The sequence below is a fragment of the Sapajus apella genome, unplaced genomic scaffold, assembly GCF_009761245.1.
Source record: "Sapajus apella isolate SASKATOON/1434 unplaced genomic scaffold, GSC_monkey_1.0 scaffold43, whole genome shotgun sequence".
Classification (NCBI taxonomy): Eukaryota; Metazoa; Chordata; class Mammalia; order Primates; family Cebidae; genus Sapajus; species Sapajus apella.
The window spans coordinates 5,979,425-5,997,667 of NW_022436983.1; the positions used below are offsets into that span (position 1 = coordinate 5,979,425).

General features: G+C 52.5%; 2 protein-coding genes across 2 annotated transcripts in view; both read left to right on the plus strand.

Moving 5' to 3' along the window:
- Positions 1-329: 329 nt before the first annotated feature.
- On the plus strand, positions 330-963 carry LOC116566297 (thymosin beta-4). The gene has a single exon (XM_032300415.1). The coding sequence runs from the start codon at positions 401-403 to the stop codon at positions 533-535; it is 135 nt and encodes a 44-aa protein (XP_032156306.1). The 5' UTR covers positions 330-400; the 3' UTR covers positions 536-963.
- Positions 964-7,917: 6,954 nt separating this feature from the next.
- CUNH1orf167 (chromosome unknown C1orf167 homolog) overlaps positions 7,918-18,243 on the plus strand; it is an 18,949-nt gene continuing 8,623 nt past the window's right edge. The window contains 7 exon segments of the mRNA XM_032301204.1: positions 7,918-8,402; positions 9,790-11,000; positions 11,134-11,177; positions 12,035-12,233; positions 13,442-13,596; positions 15,486-15,598; positions 16,039-16,204. Coding sequence (XP_032157095.1) covers positions 8,333-8,402; positions 9,790-11,000; positions 11,134-11,177; positions 12,035-12,233; positions 13,442-13,596; positions 15,486-15,598; positions 16,039-16,204 — 1,958 coding nt within the window. The 5' untranslated portion in view covers positions 7,918-8,332.

Consider the following 18,243-nt stretch of genomic DNA (forward strand, 5'->3'; position numbering starts at 1 on the left):
CATAAGGAATTCATTAGATTAAATAGAAAAAAATACAAGAAGTATAAGATACTGCATTTTGTAAAGATCAAATGTATTTGAATATATTTTGTTAAATCAACTGTGTCAGAAATTATTAGTCCAAATCATAAGGAAGAAAATGTGACCTGGTCAGCAATACAGATCTATCTTAACAAGATATTTTAAAATGTAGGCATGGAAAAGAGAAAAGTGGTTGTTTAGCTTTTATATTCTTTTCACTGAAAGAGTAGCAGTGGGGTGGAATTGGACAGTGATGGGGATACCATGGGGAAACTTGCTTATAAGCCATTAAGAATTCCAGTCTAGAACTCGGTGGTGGCCACTGCGCAGACCAGACTTCGCTCGTCCGTGCGCCTCGCTCTGCTTTTCCTCCGCAACCATGTCTGACAAACCCGATATGGCTGAGATAGAGAAATTTGATAAGTCGAAACTGAAGAAGACAGAAACGCAAGAGAAAAATCCACTGCCTTCCAAAGAAACGATTGAACAGGAGAAGCAAGCAGGCGAATCGTAATGAGTCGTGCGCCGCCAATATGCACTGTACATTCCACAAGCATTGCCTTCTTATTTTACTTCTTTTAGCTGTTTAACTTTGTAAGATGCAAAGAGGTTGGATCAAGTTTAAATGACTGTGCTGCCCCTTTCACATCAAAGAACTACTGACAACGAAGGCCGTGCCTGCCTCTCCCATCTGTCTGTCTGGCTGGCAGGGAAGGAAAGAACTTGCATGTTGGTGAAGGAAGAAGTGGGGTGGAGGAAGTGGCGTGGGACGAATGTGAAATCTAGAGTAAAACCAAGCTGGCCCAAGGTATCCTGCAGGCTGTAATGCAGTTTAATCAGAGTGCCATTTTTTGTTTTGTTCAAATGATTTTAATTATTGGAATGCACAATTTTTTTAATATGCAAATAAAAAGTTTAAAAACTTAAAAAAAAAAAAAAAAAGAATTCCAGTCTAAAAAAAAAAAAGAAAAATCAGCACTGAGACAAAGGATCTCTCAGCAAGGTAATCTTACTTTCTGCAGAAAGGGTGCTCTCATTAGCCATCTTGCCACGAGAGTAAAACAAACAAAGGAAAAGCAGACATATTTATCCCTTACACATTTGGGGTCGTCCTTACTGCTGTGTCTGATCTTCATTGGTTGGAGCCAGACCTCACAATCTAAACTAAAACCAGATTGTCTAACGACTTAAAATTTTTCTAAACAGGTAAAAGCAATGGAGTATAAAAGGAAGTCCAAATAAGGAAGGGGTATAGGCTGCAAGCTGGGACGTGCCTGTGAGCACGTCCAGCACAGGTATCTTGGTTAAAGTACAAGGGCATAGAATGTACCACGTGCCTGTGAGCATGTCTAGCAGCTACATAGGATGGGGCTTAACAGTTACTAGCAAGAAGGCTTTGACGAAAGTCTTTAAAAGAGACTCTTATTTCTAACATTTATTATTATTCTTTAACAAGAAAGGAAACTTTGAAGAGGAATTTTTCTACTTCCCACAGTGGCACATGGAATTTTTTTCAGAAGGAAGACCTGAGATGCACAAATGAAATAGTAAACATGGTGTAGTCTCCAAGACAATAATATGTAATTCAGGATGATCTGAACAGAAAGCGTGTGCTGAAGCCCCCATCCCTTTTTTTAACCTAGGAGGAGATTAAATACTGGCAATTAACTTTAGATTTTGTTAAATATACATATTAAAATATCTTGGGGCTGGGCACAGTGGCTCACCCCTGTAATCCCAACACTTTGGGAGGCCGAGGCGGGCAGCTCACCTGAGGTCAGGAGTTCAAGACCAGCCTGGCCAACATGGCAAAGCCCCATCTGTACTAAAAATACAAAAATTAACTGGGTGTCGGGCACCTGTAATCCCAGCTACTATGGAGGTTGAGGCATAAGAATCGCTTGAATCTGGGAAGTGGAGGTTTTGGTGAGCCAAGATCACACCACTACACTCCAGTCTGGGGGGATAGAGCAAGACTTTGTCTCAAAAATGTGTGTGTGTGTGTGTGTGTGTGTGTGTGTGTGTGTGTGTGTGTGTATAGGATAACCACAGAAAGAATAGATAGGCAATGTGCAGTATCCAAGTCATTGGGGGGCAGAGCAGGGGAGAAAAAGAAAACCTTGATCAATTCTTAAAAATGCAGGCTGGGCGTGGTGGCTCATGCCTCTAATCCCAGCACTTTGGGAGGCCGAGATGGGTGGATCACCTGAGGTCAGGAGTTCGAGACCAGCCTGACCAATATGGAGAAACCCTGTCTCTACCAAAAATACAAAATTAGCTGGGTGTGGTGGTGCATGCCTGTAATCCCAGCTCCCGGGGAGGCCGAGGCAGGGTGGGTCTAGATCGTGCCATTGCAGTCCAGCCTGGACAATAAGAGCAAAACTCCATCTCAAGAAAAAAAAAAAAAAAAAAAGCAAGAAAAGAGAAAGGTGAAAACTTTGGCTATCAGCAAGCACAAAAATAAGATGGTTAAAATAATAAATATGTCCAAATCATATATTTTAAAATTGCAGCTATATTGTGTTTACAAATGATAAACCTAAAATTGTGGGCATGGGAAGGCTGAAGGTAGAAGGATGGAAAAGTTATACCAGACAAGTAAGGACCAAAATGGAACTGTGGCACTAAATTAATACCCCACAAATTTGACTTTAAGGCAAACAGTATTACTAGAGATAAAAGAGAGTCAAAACCTAAAAAACAGGCCGGGCACAGTGGCTCATGCCTGTAATCCCAGGACTCTGGGAGGCCGAGGTGGGTGGATCACCTGGGGTCAGGAGTTCAAGACCAGCCTGGCCAACTTGGTGAAACCCCATCTCTATTAAAAATATAAAAAATTAGCTAGGCGTGGTGGCACGCACCTGTAATCCCAGCTACTCAGGAGGCTGAGGCAGGAGAATTGCTTGAACCCAGGAGGCAGAGGTTGCAGTGAGTCAAAGTTGCACCGCTGCACTCCAGTCTGGGCAACAAGAGTGAAACTCCTTCTCAAAAAATAAATAAATAGGCCAGGCGCATTGGCTCACACCTGTAATCCCAGCACTTTGGGAGGCTGAGGCAGGTGGATCACCTGAGGTCTGGAGTTCAAGACCAGCCTGGCCAACATGGTGAAACCCCATCTCTACTAAAAATGCAAAAATTAGCCGGCCATGGTGGCGGGTGCCTGTAATCCCAGCTACTTGGGAGGCTGAAGAAGGAAAATTGCTTGAACCCCGGGGGCAGAGGTTGCAGTGAGCCGAGAGCGTGCCATTGCACTCCAGCCTTGGCAACAACGGCGAAACTCTGTCTCAAAAAAATAAAAATAAATAATAAATAAATAAATAAACCTAAAGAACAAAAGCTTCCATCCATCATGTTTAGGAGACTTTAGACATGAAGACCTATGAAGGGAGCAGTCATCACCCCCTCCTTCTTTAAGAATTGCTTTAGCGTTTAAAAACTTCTTTGGCATTTATCTGGTAAATATCCGACCCTCACATCAAGCCAAAGAGGTAGGGGAGGTAGGTGTCACCACCCCACTTTTACAGATGAGGAGCCTTAGGTTTAGAGAGGTTAAGGACTTGCCTAAGGTCACACAGCAGCAGAAGGTTCTTTTTTTTTTTTTTTTGGACAGAGTCTGACTCTGTTGCCCAGGCTGGAGTGCAGTGCCATGATTGTGGCTCACTGAAGCCTCAAACTCCTAGATTCAAGGAATCTTCCTGCCTCAGCCTCCCAAGTAGGTGGGACCACAGGCATGCATCACCACACCTGGCTAATTGTTGTATTTTTTTTTTCATAGAGATGAGGTCTTGCAATGCTGCCCAGGCTGGTCCTGAATTCCTGGGCTCCAGAGATCCTCCTGCCTCAGCCTGCCCAAGTGCTGGGATTGCAAGTGTAAGCCACTGCGCCTGGTCAGCAGAAAGAGTTCATCACAGGTCTTCTGACTGAGCAGGAGCTTACAAAGGATAAAACATACAATCTGGAGAGAGGAAGGAAAGGGATGGCTGAGCATGGCGGGGCACAATGAGGGCAAAGGCTTGGCTGGTGGAAATGGAAGGACATTTGCAGTCTTGAAGGAAGTGTGATCAAGCTAGGCTGATGGCATGGCGAAGCCTGGGTAATAGGGTGGAGTCCAGCCAGTTTCTGAGGTACCTGAAGGCTGGAAGAGTTTCTTTGTTTTGTTTTGTTTTGTTTGTTTGTTTTTGAGAAGGCGCCTCACTCTGTCACCCAGGCTGGAGTGCAGTGGCATGATCACGGCTCACTGCAACCTCCGCCTCCCGGGTCCAAGTGATTCTCCTGCCACAGCCTCCTGAATAGCTGGGATAACGGGCGCACACCATCACGCCCGCTAATTTTTGTATTTTTGGTAGAGATGGGGTTTTGCCATGTTGGCCAGGCTGGTCTCGAACTCCTGACCTCAAGCGATCCAGCTGCCTCGGCCTCCCAAAGTGTTGGGATTACAGGTCTGAGCTGACGTGTCTGGCCTTTTCTTTTTTTTTAAACAAGGAATTTGTTATAGTTTTATTTTCTCTGCATTTGGAAAATAATTAGGACCAACATGAAAAAGAAATACCTTCTGTGGGGGGAAAATGACATTAAAAAGGGAGGTGGGAAGGCTGAAAGGGGTTAGTGCTTTAGCTGCAAGGAGCTGCAGCATCTCTGGTCCAAGGTATCAAAAAGATATTGGGAAGATATAACAGGAGGAAGGAGAATGTGAATTTACTGAGGGAGAAGGCCCCGAAGTGGGCCGTGAGGAGGAACTGGAAGCCAGGGAGTAGGCTGCGTGGAGGGAGAGGCCCCCGCTGGAAGCTGTAGGGTAGGGGTTGTAGAGGGCCTGTGTATCCATGAGGCGGCATCAGTTGGAGGAGGCTTATGCATACCATGGAAGCATAGGCCCTGGTGACCCATGGGAGATCCAGACTGAGGCCCCCTGGGGGGGGATGCCCACTGGAGGAGGTCCAGGATGAGGCATTCCAGGTGGTGTCAGGGTGGTGACTGCCCCCCAGATCCTGGGGTCCCAGCACGGGGGTGTCCCCAGCTATGAGGGTCATGGTGTGCCGGCTGAATTCGAGACATCCCTAGATGGGGCATCGCACCTGTTGGGAACAGGTGTGGATGTGAGTGTTCATGACCTGGATGTCCTGCCCTGGGGTTCCTGCAGATGGGGGCCGGGGGCATATCCTGCAGCTCCAGGAGGCATGGGTGGTGGGGTCACGGCTGGGGGTATCCCCGGTGGGGGGACTCGGAGAGGCAGCTGTAGGTGTGAGAAGGAGCCAGGAGGAGGCACGCCTGGTGGAGGAAGCTCAGACCCCACAGGATTCCGGGCAGAGGGTGGAGGAGGTTCCCAGGGACCTGAAGGCCAGGAGAATGTCGCCAGTCTTGTACGTGCAAAAGTTGCCCTCGGGCCACGTGCTTTGCCTGCCGAGGACCCCACGCTGTGCTTGGACGTCGGTGGCCACGCCCATGGCTCAGGGCTGGGCGGGGCCAAGCGGGGGACAGCACGCTCTGCTCTCCTACGTCCCCACCCGCCAGCCACCTGCAGGGGTCGTTAGCGGTCCCGGCCCCGAGCCCCCTCTAGATTCAAATCCGACTGGGTGAAGGAGGACCCAAGGAGGACCCACGCACTTCAGGGCAGGTCCAGGAGGGCAGGAAACTGACCTCGGGCTCTTTTGGTGGGAAGAGGAGGGAGGCTGTGAGCCTCCTTAAGTGGACAGGGGTGGGGGTGGAGTGGGAGGGGGAAGTCGGAGGGATGGGGACGGGGGCAGAGAAACGGACAGAGGAACCCCGACGTGAGGGCCGGGGGTGTAGGAAGGGCTCCTGTGGAGCGGCCTCAAGTTCATTTGGGCAAGAGGTGATGGTGTGTTGGCCCTGGTTAGGAGCCTGCGCTGTGGAGCCAGCCCTGGGGTGGCCCCTCTGAGGCCTTGGGGGTGGGAGCAGGCAGCTCTTCTAATCTCGTGTCCTCATCTCTAAAACAGGGAACTTAAATCCTACGGCTGCGGTGCAGATTAAATGTCAGGACGCCTGCTGAAGGCTGCACGGTGCCTAGCTGTCATTTATTCAGCGCACATTTCCAAGCCCCTGCTGGGGGTCAGGCATTGTTCTATGGGCTGCAAATCCAGCAGGGAAAAAAACAGAAACAAAACCAGCCTGCCCTCGTGTGGCTCCTAGGCCACTGGAGGGAGAAATACACCAATTTCTTCACTGTTATGTAGCCACAAGTGCAGGGCAAGAGAGTGAGGAGAGGCCAGGGTGCAGCAGTTAGAGAGAGAGTGGGTAGGAGGGCTCTGATATGGGAGGCAGGACTTGAAGGCAGAGGGGCAGCAGCACAGGTGAGGGCATGCGTGGTGAGGACAGGCGAGGGCGGGCGTGGCGTTTGGAGGAGCAGCCAGGGGGCTGGTGTGTGTGGACAGTGGGCAAGGGGAAGAGGAGTGGGGAGGACCGTAAAGTAACTGGGAGCCGGATTTTAAAGACTTTGCAGGTTTAGGTGTGGTGGCTCATGCCTGTAATCCCAGCACTTTCAGAGGCTGAGGCAGGTGGATCACCTGAGGTCAGGAGTTCAAGACCAGCCTGGCCATCATGGCGAAACGCTGTCTCTACAAAAATACAAAAATTAGCCAGGTCTCGTGGCATGCGCCTGTGGTCCCAGTTTCTTAGAGGCTGAGGCAGGAGGATCCCTTGAGCCCAGAGAGGCAGGTGGAGGTTGCAGTGAGCCGGGATCACGCCATTGTATGAGCCTGGGTGACAAAGTGAGACTGCATCTCAAAAAAAAAAAAAAAAAAACAAAAAAGGTTTTAGCCAGGTGCGGTGGCTCACACCTGTAATCCCAGCACTTTGGGAGGCCAAGGCGGGCAGATCACGAGGGTCAAGAGTTCAAGAGCAGCCTGACCAACATGGTGAAACTCTGTCTTTACTGAAAATACAAAAATTAGCCAGGCGTACTGGCGTGTGCCTGTAATCCCAGCTACTCAGGAGGCTGAGGCAGGAGAATCACTTGAACCTGGAAGGCAGAGGTTGCAGTAAGCCGAGATTGTGCCACTGCACTCCACTCCAGCCAAGAAGACCGAACCACCCCCCCAAAAAAAAAAAAAAAAGTTTTTGCAGCCTAAGACCCCGTCTCAAAAACAAAACAAAACAAAAAAAAACGTTTTGCAGCCTAAGGTATCTTGCAGCTACTGAGCTCTGCCATTGCAGCTGGAAAGCAGGCAGTCTATAAACAAATGGGCTTTGTTCCAGTATAACTTTATTCACATAAGGGACCACTGGCCCAGGCAATAGTTTTCTAGCCCCTGGACTACGACCTTGAAGGCTCACAGGAGCACTGAGTGGGCTGGAGAGCCTTTGTGGCATTTGAGTTGAGGCAGGACATGGTCTGATTTAAGTGTTCACAGGATCGCCCTGCTGCTATGTGAAGAGGAGGCTGTCGGGCGAGAGGACGAGGGCAGAATAAGAGTGACCAGTTGGGAGGTGGCAGGTGAGGGCCACTTGGCCCAGTGCACCCGGGTCAGATCCTGTATGCATTTGGGAGGCAGAGCCTATCAGAGTAGCCACTGGTGTAAGGGAGAAGGGGAGTTGGGGCTGGCTCCAGGATTTTTGTTTGAGCCATCAGAAGGCTGGAGCTGCCATCCACGGACAAGGAGGGCACCGATGGGGGAGAGCTGGTTTTGAGAATGGCTAGAGTTCAGTTTTGGACTTCTTTTTCTTTTAGACAGAGTCTTGCTCTGTTGCCCAGGCTGGAGTGCATTGGTGCGATCTCGGCTCACTGCAACCTCCGCTTCCCTGGTTCAAGTAATTCTGCCTCAGCCTTCCGAGTAGCTGGGATTACAGGCGCCCACCACCATACCTGGCTAATTTTTGTATTTTTAGTAGAGATGGGGTTTCACCATGTTGGTCAGGCTGGTCTTGAACTCCTGACCACGTGATCCACCCACCCCGGCCTCCCAACAGTTTTGAACATATTAACACTGCACTGCCTGTTAGACCTCCAGGTAGGCGTGGAGGAGGTCACTGGACCTGCATGGTCAGACCTCAGCCAAGAGGTCTGGGGGACAGGATTAGGCAGCATTTGACCTGGTCACTTACCATGGAAAAGGAGACGATTAGTAGGGCAGGGAGAGGAGACCCTGAGAGACCAGAGCAGTGAGGAACAGGCCCTGGGCAGCTGGGACCAGGTCAGGGGCAGCCAGGAATGCTGCTAAAGGGAGGGGGTAGGGATGAGAATGGGGTGGGGCTGAATGAGAGCCAGGTCAACCTGTCCTCTCCCCACAGGGCCCATCTGATCACATGGACCAGGCCCCTGACGGTGGGGTGGACCTAGGACGCCCCTGTCCCCAAGCCCATGGAGCTAAGGTCTGATGCCAGCCACAAGGAGAATGTGTCCCCAAAGCCTACAGCGCTCCTGAAGCCAGGCAAGAGGCTTGGTGGGCCTGACTGAGTGGTTACAGGAGCAGGGCCCCGTCTAGATATCCACCCAGAGCCCCCCTCCCAGGCAGACAAGCCTAAGGCCTGGCTAGTTCCGGAGATCAGCTATCCATGGTCGGCTGGGGAAAGGACAGAGTCTTCCCAGCCTGGGGCCTAAGGAGGGGGGTTCTTGGGAGAGTGAGGTCAGGAAGAGAGGGGACCAGGAGTAGGCCTGGCTGGTACCCTGGCTAAGACGGGGACCCCACAGGACAGTCTGTGCCAGGGATGGGGGGCTGGGGACATCCCTGCTCAGGCTACTGAGCTTTAAGAAAGCCACAGAGCTGGGCCAGCCAAGAAGGGGAACAGCCCAAGAACAAATGCAGATGCTTGAATTCACATTCCAGTTTCTTTGTGTTCCAGCTGTGTGACCCTGGGGCAAGTTGCTTACCCTCTCTGAGCTTTAGTTCCTATCCACAAAGGCAGCAACTTTTATGGCCCACTCAACCTGCCAGGCTCTGAGCCCAGAGCCTCCCAGCACCTCTTCCATCCCCACGAGGACTCTGTGGCTGTGGAGTGGGCTTGGGGGCTGGGGAGGGGCTTCAAAGCTCCCCTCCATGTTCCCAGAGCAGCTCACCTTTAGTCATTGCTCTATGGGGTCTCGCTTTCACCCCAGCCCACTGCCCCTGCCACCTCTTTGCTCAAGCCAGAAATCAATAGTCCCCCTCGATTCTTTTTTTCCCTTTTACCTGATTTCCAAGCCTGTTGGCTCCACCTCTGAAGCTTACCTGAATCTTCTCTCTACCCACCTGCTAGTCTGATCCCAGCCACCATTATCTCTCTCCTGGGATCCCCTCAACAGCCTCCTAAATGTCTCTCTGCTTCCCTCTGTCCAGCTCCAAGACCCCCGACTCCAAGAGCCCCAGAGTCTGCCCATCGCTTCACCCAGGGAGGCAGAGCTGGCAGCAGACCCCGGAAGTCTCAGCCCCCTCCCGCTGCTGGGCCCTGTCCCCTCCCTTGATCCAAGACCTGGACGGCTCCACCTGTCCCCCGAGTGCCAGCTCGTCCAAGTTCTCCCCCAGGCCATGACTGTCTCTCCTCTTTTTTTTTTTTTTTATTGAGATGGAGTCTCACTGTGACTCAATCTCGGCTCACTGCAACCTCTAGCTCCCGGGTGCAAGCAATTCTCCTGCCTCAGCCTCCTGAGTAGCTGGGACTACAAGCGCGCACCACCACACCTGGCTGATTTTTGTATTTTTGGTAGAGATGGGGTTTCACCATATTGGCCAGGCTGGTCTCGAACTCCTGATTTTGTGATCTGCCCTCCTCAGCCTCCCAAAGTGCTGGGATTACAGGCATGAGCCACTGCGCCCAGCAGACTGTCTCTCCTTTCTTTAGAGCAACGGAGGAGGAGCCTGGTCATTGGCCTGAGCAGTAGTCATGACCGGTGGGTGTCCAGGTGCCAGGTGGAGAGGGGAGAGCCTGCTGCCACACCCTCTCCAGGGGCAGTGCTAGACCAGGAGCCCTGCCGAGTCCAGACCAACCTGGCCAGCCCTGGTCCCCGTCTGGGCCTAGCCCTGAAGGACACAACCGGCCGACTAGTCAATTCAAGCTTCTGGCAACAGAGCAACCTGCAGCCCCCGACCAGGAGGCGCCAAGGGAAGGCCCAAGAGTTTGCCATCCAGCAGAGCAACCTGAGCATAAGTGGGACCAGCAGCCCCCTCCTCTGCCCAGAGCCGGCGGGGAGCTTTAGGCCCCATGAGCTCCTCCAGGGACATCTCCTCTCCCAAGGGGCACTGGCTTGCCCATCCCCCTATCGGAGGCAGTCCAGGCTGCCAGCCCCAGGTACCCCTAGCCGGGACTTCAGGCCTGCTGCAGCCTTTGCCCCTCTCGATGGGCACCCACAGCCGGGCCTCAGATCCTGGGGTAACCTGGGGAGCTGGACGTCCAGGCTGGTGGAGGAACCTCTCACCCTGGAGGACCTGGCTGATCCCAGTCAGAACCAGGCTCGGGCCCCATCCCATGGCTTCCACCAGCTTCTGGCCTCCGTACATCGCCTGGTGCCAGAGGCAGCCCAACTCAGCTGTCAGGCATCCCAGGAACCCCCCGGTGCTGTGCAGCAGGACCTCTGGACCAGCGGCAGCCAGCCACTCTCCGCCCACCCGCAGCCCGGCCAGCCTGTCCTTGCTTCCTGGGATGAGAGGAGGAGACAACTCCGAGGCCGCAGGGAAACTGCAGCTTCCCTGGAGACCCCAGCTGCTCTCTCAGACTCTTGGGCTCAAAGCAAGCTAATGTCACCTGAGACCACTTTGGGGACACTGACCGGGGATTTCCTTAATCCTGAACAGGGGCTCCCTCCCGCCCATCCCTTAGGGTCAGGGGACAGCTATTCCGCGGGGTCACCAGGTGACAGGGCACAGAGGGGTCTCCCTCAAGGCGTAGGGAGCAGGGAGGCCGGCCCCTGTTCCTCAGCCTTCTCCAACACAGCCTGGAGAGTCCCACCCAAGCAGAAAAGAGAGGAGGGGGCCCTGAGGGAGCAGGTCCACAGGGAGGAGGAGAGGACGGCTTCCCATCTGCCAGACACAGCCCCAGCGAGCAGTGCCTCACAGGTAGAGGCCAGGGGAGGCTGGAGGTAGGGTGTGGGAGGGGGTGTTGCACCAGGGCAGGGAGGCTTGGCAGGGGGTGCCCTGTCCCGCCTGCTCCTTGGCCTGAGAACTGTGTTGCTTACTCTTGCTTTCCCAGAACAAGGCACAAAATATCTTGGCCCCGGAGTCCGAGGCAACCTGGTGAGGCCATGCATGGCTGGGTGGGGACGGGGTTGGAGTTGGGGCACACATGCTCAGGACTCCTGCTCCCATTTGCCTGAGTGAACAGGAACAAGGGCCTGATAGAGATGAAGCCAGGACTCCCCGCTCCCATCTGCCTGAGCAAATGGAGATGAGGGCCTGCTGGAGACGAGGCAGAGTTTCAAGGAAGGGGAACTTCTTACCTGTCCCTCCTGGGGAACGAAGGGAGCCTCCTGGGCCCAGGGACGAGAATGAGGGGACCGATGCCTGTGGGTTTGGGGCACTGAGTGTCCTGAACGTCTGAGGCCCACCCTGAGTTATTGGCAAAGAGGGCAGCCTCTGGCCGGATGCGGTGGCTCATGCCTGTAATCTTAACACTGGGAGACTGAGGCAGGCAGATTGCTTGAGCTCAGGAGCTCAGGACCAGCCTGAGCAAGGTGGCAAAAGCCTGTCTCTACAACAACGTTACAAAAATTAGCCGGGTGTGGTGGTGCCTGTCTGTAGTCTCAGCTACTCGGGAGGCTGAGGTGGGAGGATCGCTTGAGCCCAGGAGCGAGCCATTATCAAGCCAGTGCACTCCAGCCTGGGCGACAGAGCAAGCTCCTGTCTCAAAAAATGTATACATTAATTAAAAAGAAATAAAGAGGGCCTTCTGCCACCCCCAGAGCCTTGCTTGTGTGGGATTCCCAGGTCCTTCAATAAGAGGGAAGTTCTCCCAGTCGGCAGTGTGAGGCTCCTGCTGTGGGTTATCACCCTACTGATTGCTGGAAAGACATCTCGAAGGGTACCCAGCCACTAGGCACTCCCTGGGGATAGGAGGGCAGTCCACCCCCTGATCAGCCCTGGTCTGTCCCCAGCTGGCAGCCGCTGTCCAGATACTTTCAAGGCTGGAGGCACTTGGTGGAAATGCAGCAGGCAGCAGTGGCGGCAGCAGTGGCACTGGGCCACCAGCAGCTGCTGCGAAAGGGCCTTCAGGCCCTGTGGCTCCGGGAGGCTCAGCTGGAGGCAGCCTGGGGGCGGTACACAAAGGCCCTGCTCGCCAGGAGCTTCCTAGAGGTCAGGGGTCTCCAGGTTGGGCCAGGGGGAGGTGTGAAGCACTGGTGTCTGGGAGGAGGCTCAGTCACGGAGAGGGTACCCACTGGGCATAGGTTGCACCTCAAGAATGATCAGCAGTAGAGCGTGTAGTTATGAGTCAGCACGCCTGAATCAGCTCTGCCTGAGTTCAAATCCTGCCCCCGCTACCACTTTCTAGCTGTGTGACCTTGGGCAAGTTACCTAACCTCTCTGTGCCCCAGTCTCTTTATCTCTAAAATGGGATGTTGATGATAGTAGTACATACCTCTCTCAGGGTCGCAGGGAGATTAAATTAATAAGGGATTCAGAACTCTGCCTAGCATATAGCAAGCTACTAGATAAATGGTTCCTATTTTTAATTGGTGGTTTGCCAGCCAGGGTTGGGAGGGAGCATCTGTGTCCTCTCCTTGGGAAAGCGGTGCTCTGAGAGGATCCAGTCCCAGCTTTCGTGGTTTTTTTTTTTTTTTTTTTTTTTTTAAGACAGAGTCTCGCTCTGTCGCCAGGCTGGAGTGCAGTGGCGTGATCCCGGCTCACTGCAACCTCTGCATCCTGCAGGTTGTTCAAGAGATTCTCCTGCCTTAGTCTCCCAAGTAGCTGGGACTACAGGCACGCACCACCATGCCCAGCTAATTTTTGTATTTTTACTAGAGACGGGGTTTCACCATGTTGGCCAGGATGGTCTCGATCTCTTTTTTTTGAGATGGAATCTTGCTCTGTCACCAGGCTGGAGTGCAATGGCGTGATCTCAGTCACTGCAATCACTGCCTCCCAGGTTGAAGTGATTCTCTTGCCTCAGCCTCCTGAGTAGCTGGGACTACAGGCACGTGTCATCATGCCCAGCTAATTTTTGTATTTTTTAGTAGAGACAGGGTTTCACTATGTTGACCAAGATGGTCTCGATCTCTTGACCTCATGATCCGCCCGTCTCCGTCTCCCAAAATGCTGGGATTACAGGCGTGAGCCACCACACCTGGCCCCAGCTTTCGTCTTCTAACGAAGGCGTTGCCTCTTGGGATGCACCTCTCTATTTGTTCATTCATTCATTCCTTGATTCTCAAAGAAGGAATGACTAGGCAGAGTTATAGTTAAGACCACAGGCTGTGGAGTCTGATAGGTGTGTCCCTGCCTAGTGCTCCCTTGGGAGGAAGAGTCAAGGTCAACATCTCTTTTCTCCATCTCTCTTGACCCAGTGGAACAACCTGGCTCTGCAGCAGAAACAAGGACAGCCCCGCACATGGGCTGGGTCAGGGTCCCCGCCTTCCAGAAGAGCCCAGGGCCAAGGCCCCTCCTTGGGAAGAAGCACAGTGGCAGACCCCGTCCAGAGAAGCAGGCTGGAACACACCAGGTTGGTCAGTGTGGCCGGGGCGGCTGGTGGCCTTCCTTCCCCCACTTCCTGCCTTGCCGCCCCTACTTCTCATCCCAAAAAGAATGGAAATGAAATAAGCAGATGTGGGCAAAGATGTATGGAAAAAAAAGTCTGTCATGGCATCATTTATCATTGTAAAAACTACCTGATCTTCGTTGCTTAATACCTGAAAAAAAAGAAAAAAAGAGTGTAATTGTAAAAACTTCAAAACAGCCAGGCATGGTGGTTCATGCCCGTAATCCCAGCACTTTGGGAGACTGAGGCAGGTGGATCACTTGAGGCCAGGAGTTAGACACCAGCCTGGGCAACATATCGAGACCCCATCTCTGGGAAAAAAAAGTAAACATTTAGCCAGGTGTCGGGGCATGCTTGTAGTCCCAGCCACTCTAGAGACTGAGGCGGGAGGATCACTTGAGCCCAGAAAATCGAGGCTGCAGTGAGCTGTGATCATGCCACTGCCCTCCAGCCTGGGCAACACAGAAAGACTCGGTCTCAAAAAAACAAACTGAAAAGCAGCCTAAATGCCCAATGGTAAGTGAGTAAATAATGGTTTGACCACGCGATGAACAATTAGCAGCCATCCAATATGATGTTTAGGAAGACTTTTAAAATTTTATTTTACTTTTTATTATCACTTTTTGAGGCGGAGTCTCGCTCTGTTGCCCAGACTGGAGTGCAGTGGCGTGATCTTGTTTTTTTTTTTTTTTTTTTTTTTTTTTTGAGACGGAGTTTCGCTCTTGTTACCCAGGCTGGAGTGCAATGGCGCGATCTCGGCTCACCGCAACCTCCGCCTCCTGGGTTCAGGCAATTCTCCTGCCTCAGCCTCCTGAGTAGTGGGGATTACAGGCACGCGCCACCATGCCCAGCTGATTTTTTGTATTTTTAGTAGAGACGGGGTTTCACCATGTTGACCAGGATGGTCTCGATCTCTTGACCTCGTGATCCACCTGCCTCGGCCTCCCAAAGTGCTGGGATTACAGGCTTGAGCCACCGCGCCCGGCAGTGGCGTGATCTTGACTCACTGCAACCTCTGCCTCCTAGGCTCAAGCAATTCTCATGCCTCAGCCTCCCGAGTAGCTGGGACTTCAAGTGTGTGCCACTGCACTGGCTGATTTTTGTGTATGCATGTGTATATATATATATTTGGTAGATTTGCTGTGTTGACCATGCTGGTCTCAAACTCCTGGCTTTAAGTGACCTGCCCGCCTCAGCCTCCTAAAGTCCTGGGATTATAGGTACAAGCCACCACGCCCGGCCATGTTCTTATTTTTAAATTGAACAAATCTATGTAAAGAATTATTTAAGTGATATTTATTTTAATACATGTTTGTTGTTAAGAAGAAATCCAAACCGTATTGAAGAGAATAAATCAAGAGCAGAATTTGCCCCCAGCAGGCATAAAATGAACTGTCCAAAAGAGAGTAGGGAGGCCGGGCGCGGTGGCTCAAGCCTGTAATCCCAGCACTTTGGGAGGCCGAGGCGGGTGGATCACAAGGTCAAGAGATCGAGACCATCCTGGTCAGCACGGTGAAACCCCGTCTCTATTAAAAATGCAAAAAATTAGCTGGGCATGGTGGCGTGTGCCTGTAATCCCAGCTACTCAGGAGGCTGAGGCAGGAGAATTGCCTGAACCCAGGAGGCGGAGGTTGCGGTGAGCCGAGATCGCGCCATTGCACTCCAGCCTGGGTAACAAGAGCGAAACTCCGTCCCACAAGAAAAAAAAAACAAAAAAGTACATGAGAGTAGGGAACTCAGCATCCCCGGCTCCCGCGGCCAGACCACACCTGGCTGGGGTGGGGTGGACAGGCTGGGACTGTGTGCCCTCACTCCCGGGTCATCAGTTTCTCTCTGGGCAACTTCACTTTTAGTCCAGGAAGTCTGAAGGAGGAGAAGAGAGCTCGGTGGCTTCCGTCGAATCCTGGACAGAGAACAGGCGGCAGAGGTGAGAGAGTCCAGATCCTGCGGGCCCTGCAACTAGCTGGTGAGATGTGGGGTTCTGGGAAAGCGGGGAGATAGAGCCTGGCCACCCAGGGCCTGAGCTCCACACGGGATGGGCTGGGGTGGGGGACCCCTGGGTGAATCAACATCTATTGTATATCTGCTTTGGCACCCTCCCAGAGACAATCTCATTTGAGCCTCTCAGTGACCCCCCCCAAGAGGAATTGTGCCCATTTTATGGATGGAGAACTGAGGCACAGAGAAGTTAAGTGACTAGTTTGAGGACACACAGCACGAGAGGAGCACAGCCTGCACTCATGGGCTGATGCGCTGATGCAGACCCATGCCAGAGGCTAGAGTATTGGAGCTAGACATCACTTACTCATAGATGGGGGTGACAAGCGCCCCAGGTGTCAGGGGTCCCTCCTGGCTCAGATCCTCCCATCTGCTTACTCTTTTCTCTCCTCCTCTGTCTCTCCTTAGACTTCTTCTTGTGGTGCCAACAGAAGGAAGGGGCCAGGCAGGAGAGGGAGGATCACACAGCCACACAAAGGACGGGGAGCTTCCCTCAGGCCTGGCACTCCACTGCTGCAGGTGCAGCCTGGGGGGCCCCACTGAGCCCCCAGCACCAGAGAGTTTGGCTGTGCAGGTAGGATGTCCTTTCTTTTTTTTGAGCTGGGGTCTCACTCCGTCACCCAGGCTGGAGTATAGTGGCACCATCTTGGCTCACTGCACCCTCCATCTCCCTGGCTCAAGCAATCCTCCCGCCTCAGCCTCCCGAGTAGCTGGGACCATAGGCATGTGCCACCATGCCCAGCTAACTTTTTGAATTTTTAGTGGAGACAGGTCTCCACCATGTTGTCCAGCCTGGTTTTGAACTCCTGAACTCCAGTGATCTGCCCATCTTGGCCTCCCAAAGTGCTGGGATTACAGGGGTGAGCCAGCATGCCTGGCGCCAACTTCCCTTTAAGTCAGCTCTTGACTTCTAGTATTGGGAGGCAAGGATGCAAATGGGAAATGAAAGCAGCCATCAACTGAGCATGCCTAAAACGCGCAAGTCCGCCCCACTGGCTGGGGTTTGGTTATAAGCAAAGCTTAGTCCCAGCCTCCCACTTCTGCCCACCATCACAGTGGAACCCGTGGCTGGTGGGAGAACAGACAGGTGTGTCAATACCACCTGGCTTAAGTGTCGTGAAGAGAAGGAACACAGATCTGTGAGGTTATTTTTTGCTCCTTGTTGGTGGTTAACTGGTTAACTTTTTATTACGGGCCCTTTTTTTTTTTTTTTTTTTTTTTGACACAGTGTCTAGCTGTGTCCCTGGCTGGAGTCCAGTGACGCGATCTTGGCTCACTACAACCTCTGCCTCCTGGGTTCAAGCGATTCTCCTGTCTCAGCCTCCTGAGTAGCTAGGATTACAGGCGTACACCACCACGCCTGTCTAATTTTTTTGTATTTTTAGTAGAGATGGGGTTTCCCCATATTGGTCAGGCTGGTCTCAAACTCCTGACCTCAGATGATCCTTGGCCTCCCAAAGTACTGGGATTACAGGCATGAGCCATGGTGCCCGGCCTAGGGGGCATTTTTATCTTACTCAAAAGTAGAGCAGTTAGGATAACAAACCTCAGCACCACAATCACTCAGCTTCAACAAAATCAACCTTTCTGGAAGCTTGTTTCATGTGTACCCCAAATGCATCCCCCTCCAAATTATTTTGAGACAAATCCCATGCATTATACTATTTCATCCATAAATATTTTTGTATGCCTCTGTAAAAGATAGGGACTCTTTAGAAACATAACCACTGGCCGGGTGCGGTGGCTCACACCTGTAATCCCAACACTTTGGGAGGCGGAGGCAGGTGGATCACTTGACGTCAGGAGTTCGAGACCACCTGGCCAACATGGTGAAACTCCATGTCTACTAAAAATACAAAAATTTGTTGAGCATGATGTGGACACCTGTAATCACAGCTACTCGAAAAGCTGAGGCATGAGAATTGCTTGAACCCGGGAAGCAGAGGTTGCAGTGAGCTGAGATCGTGCCACTGCACTCCAGCCTAGGCGACAGAGTGAGAATCCATCAGAAGGAACGGGCATCCCACTCCTCCCCGTGGCCCTGCACAGAACCTGGCACACTGTGGTGTCCAGCCAATTCCAGGCCCTGGGAGGTGACCTAGGGACACTGAATTGAGCAGCGGGCCACTGGGGCCATGGGGCTGCCAGGGACGCAGACATAGAGCTCTACAGAGGTGGCTGGAACCCGAGTGAATGCCCATCTCCCTGCCAAGTGTGTGTCCCCTGGTGGCAGAAACCATGTCTGTCTGGCTGTCACCGCTGGCTCCCAGCTTCTGCAGGTGCCTGGAATGTTGCACACACGGAATAAATACCGTAAAGGAACAAGGGCAGGAGCCAGGGATCAAGCTTTTATCTCCTCCCCCTTCTGCCTCATTACACAACTGGAGAAACTGAGGCTCAGAGGGCTGGAGCAGCTTGCTCTAAATCCCAGTGGGAGTCAGGAGCAAGAAGGTCCTGTGGCAACACCTTGGTGCTGCCTCCACACAAGATGGTCACTGCTGGGATGCAGAGCCCAGAAAGGCTGTGGGTGAGGGGAGGGTGGCGATCAGGAGGGGCTAGCAATGAATAAATAATAAAAACATAACCACAATACCACTCTCACACACACACACA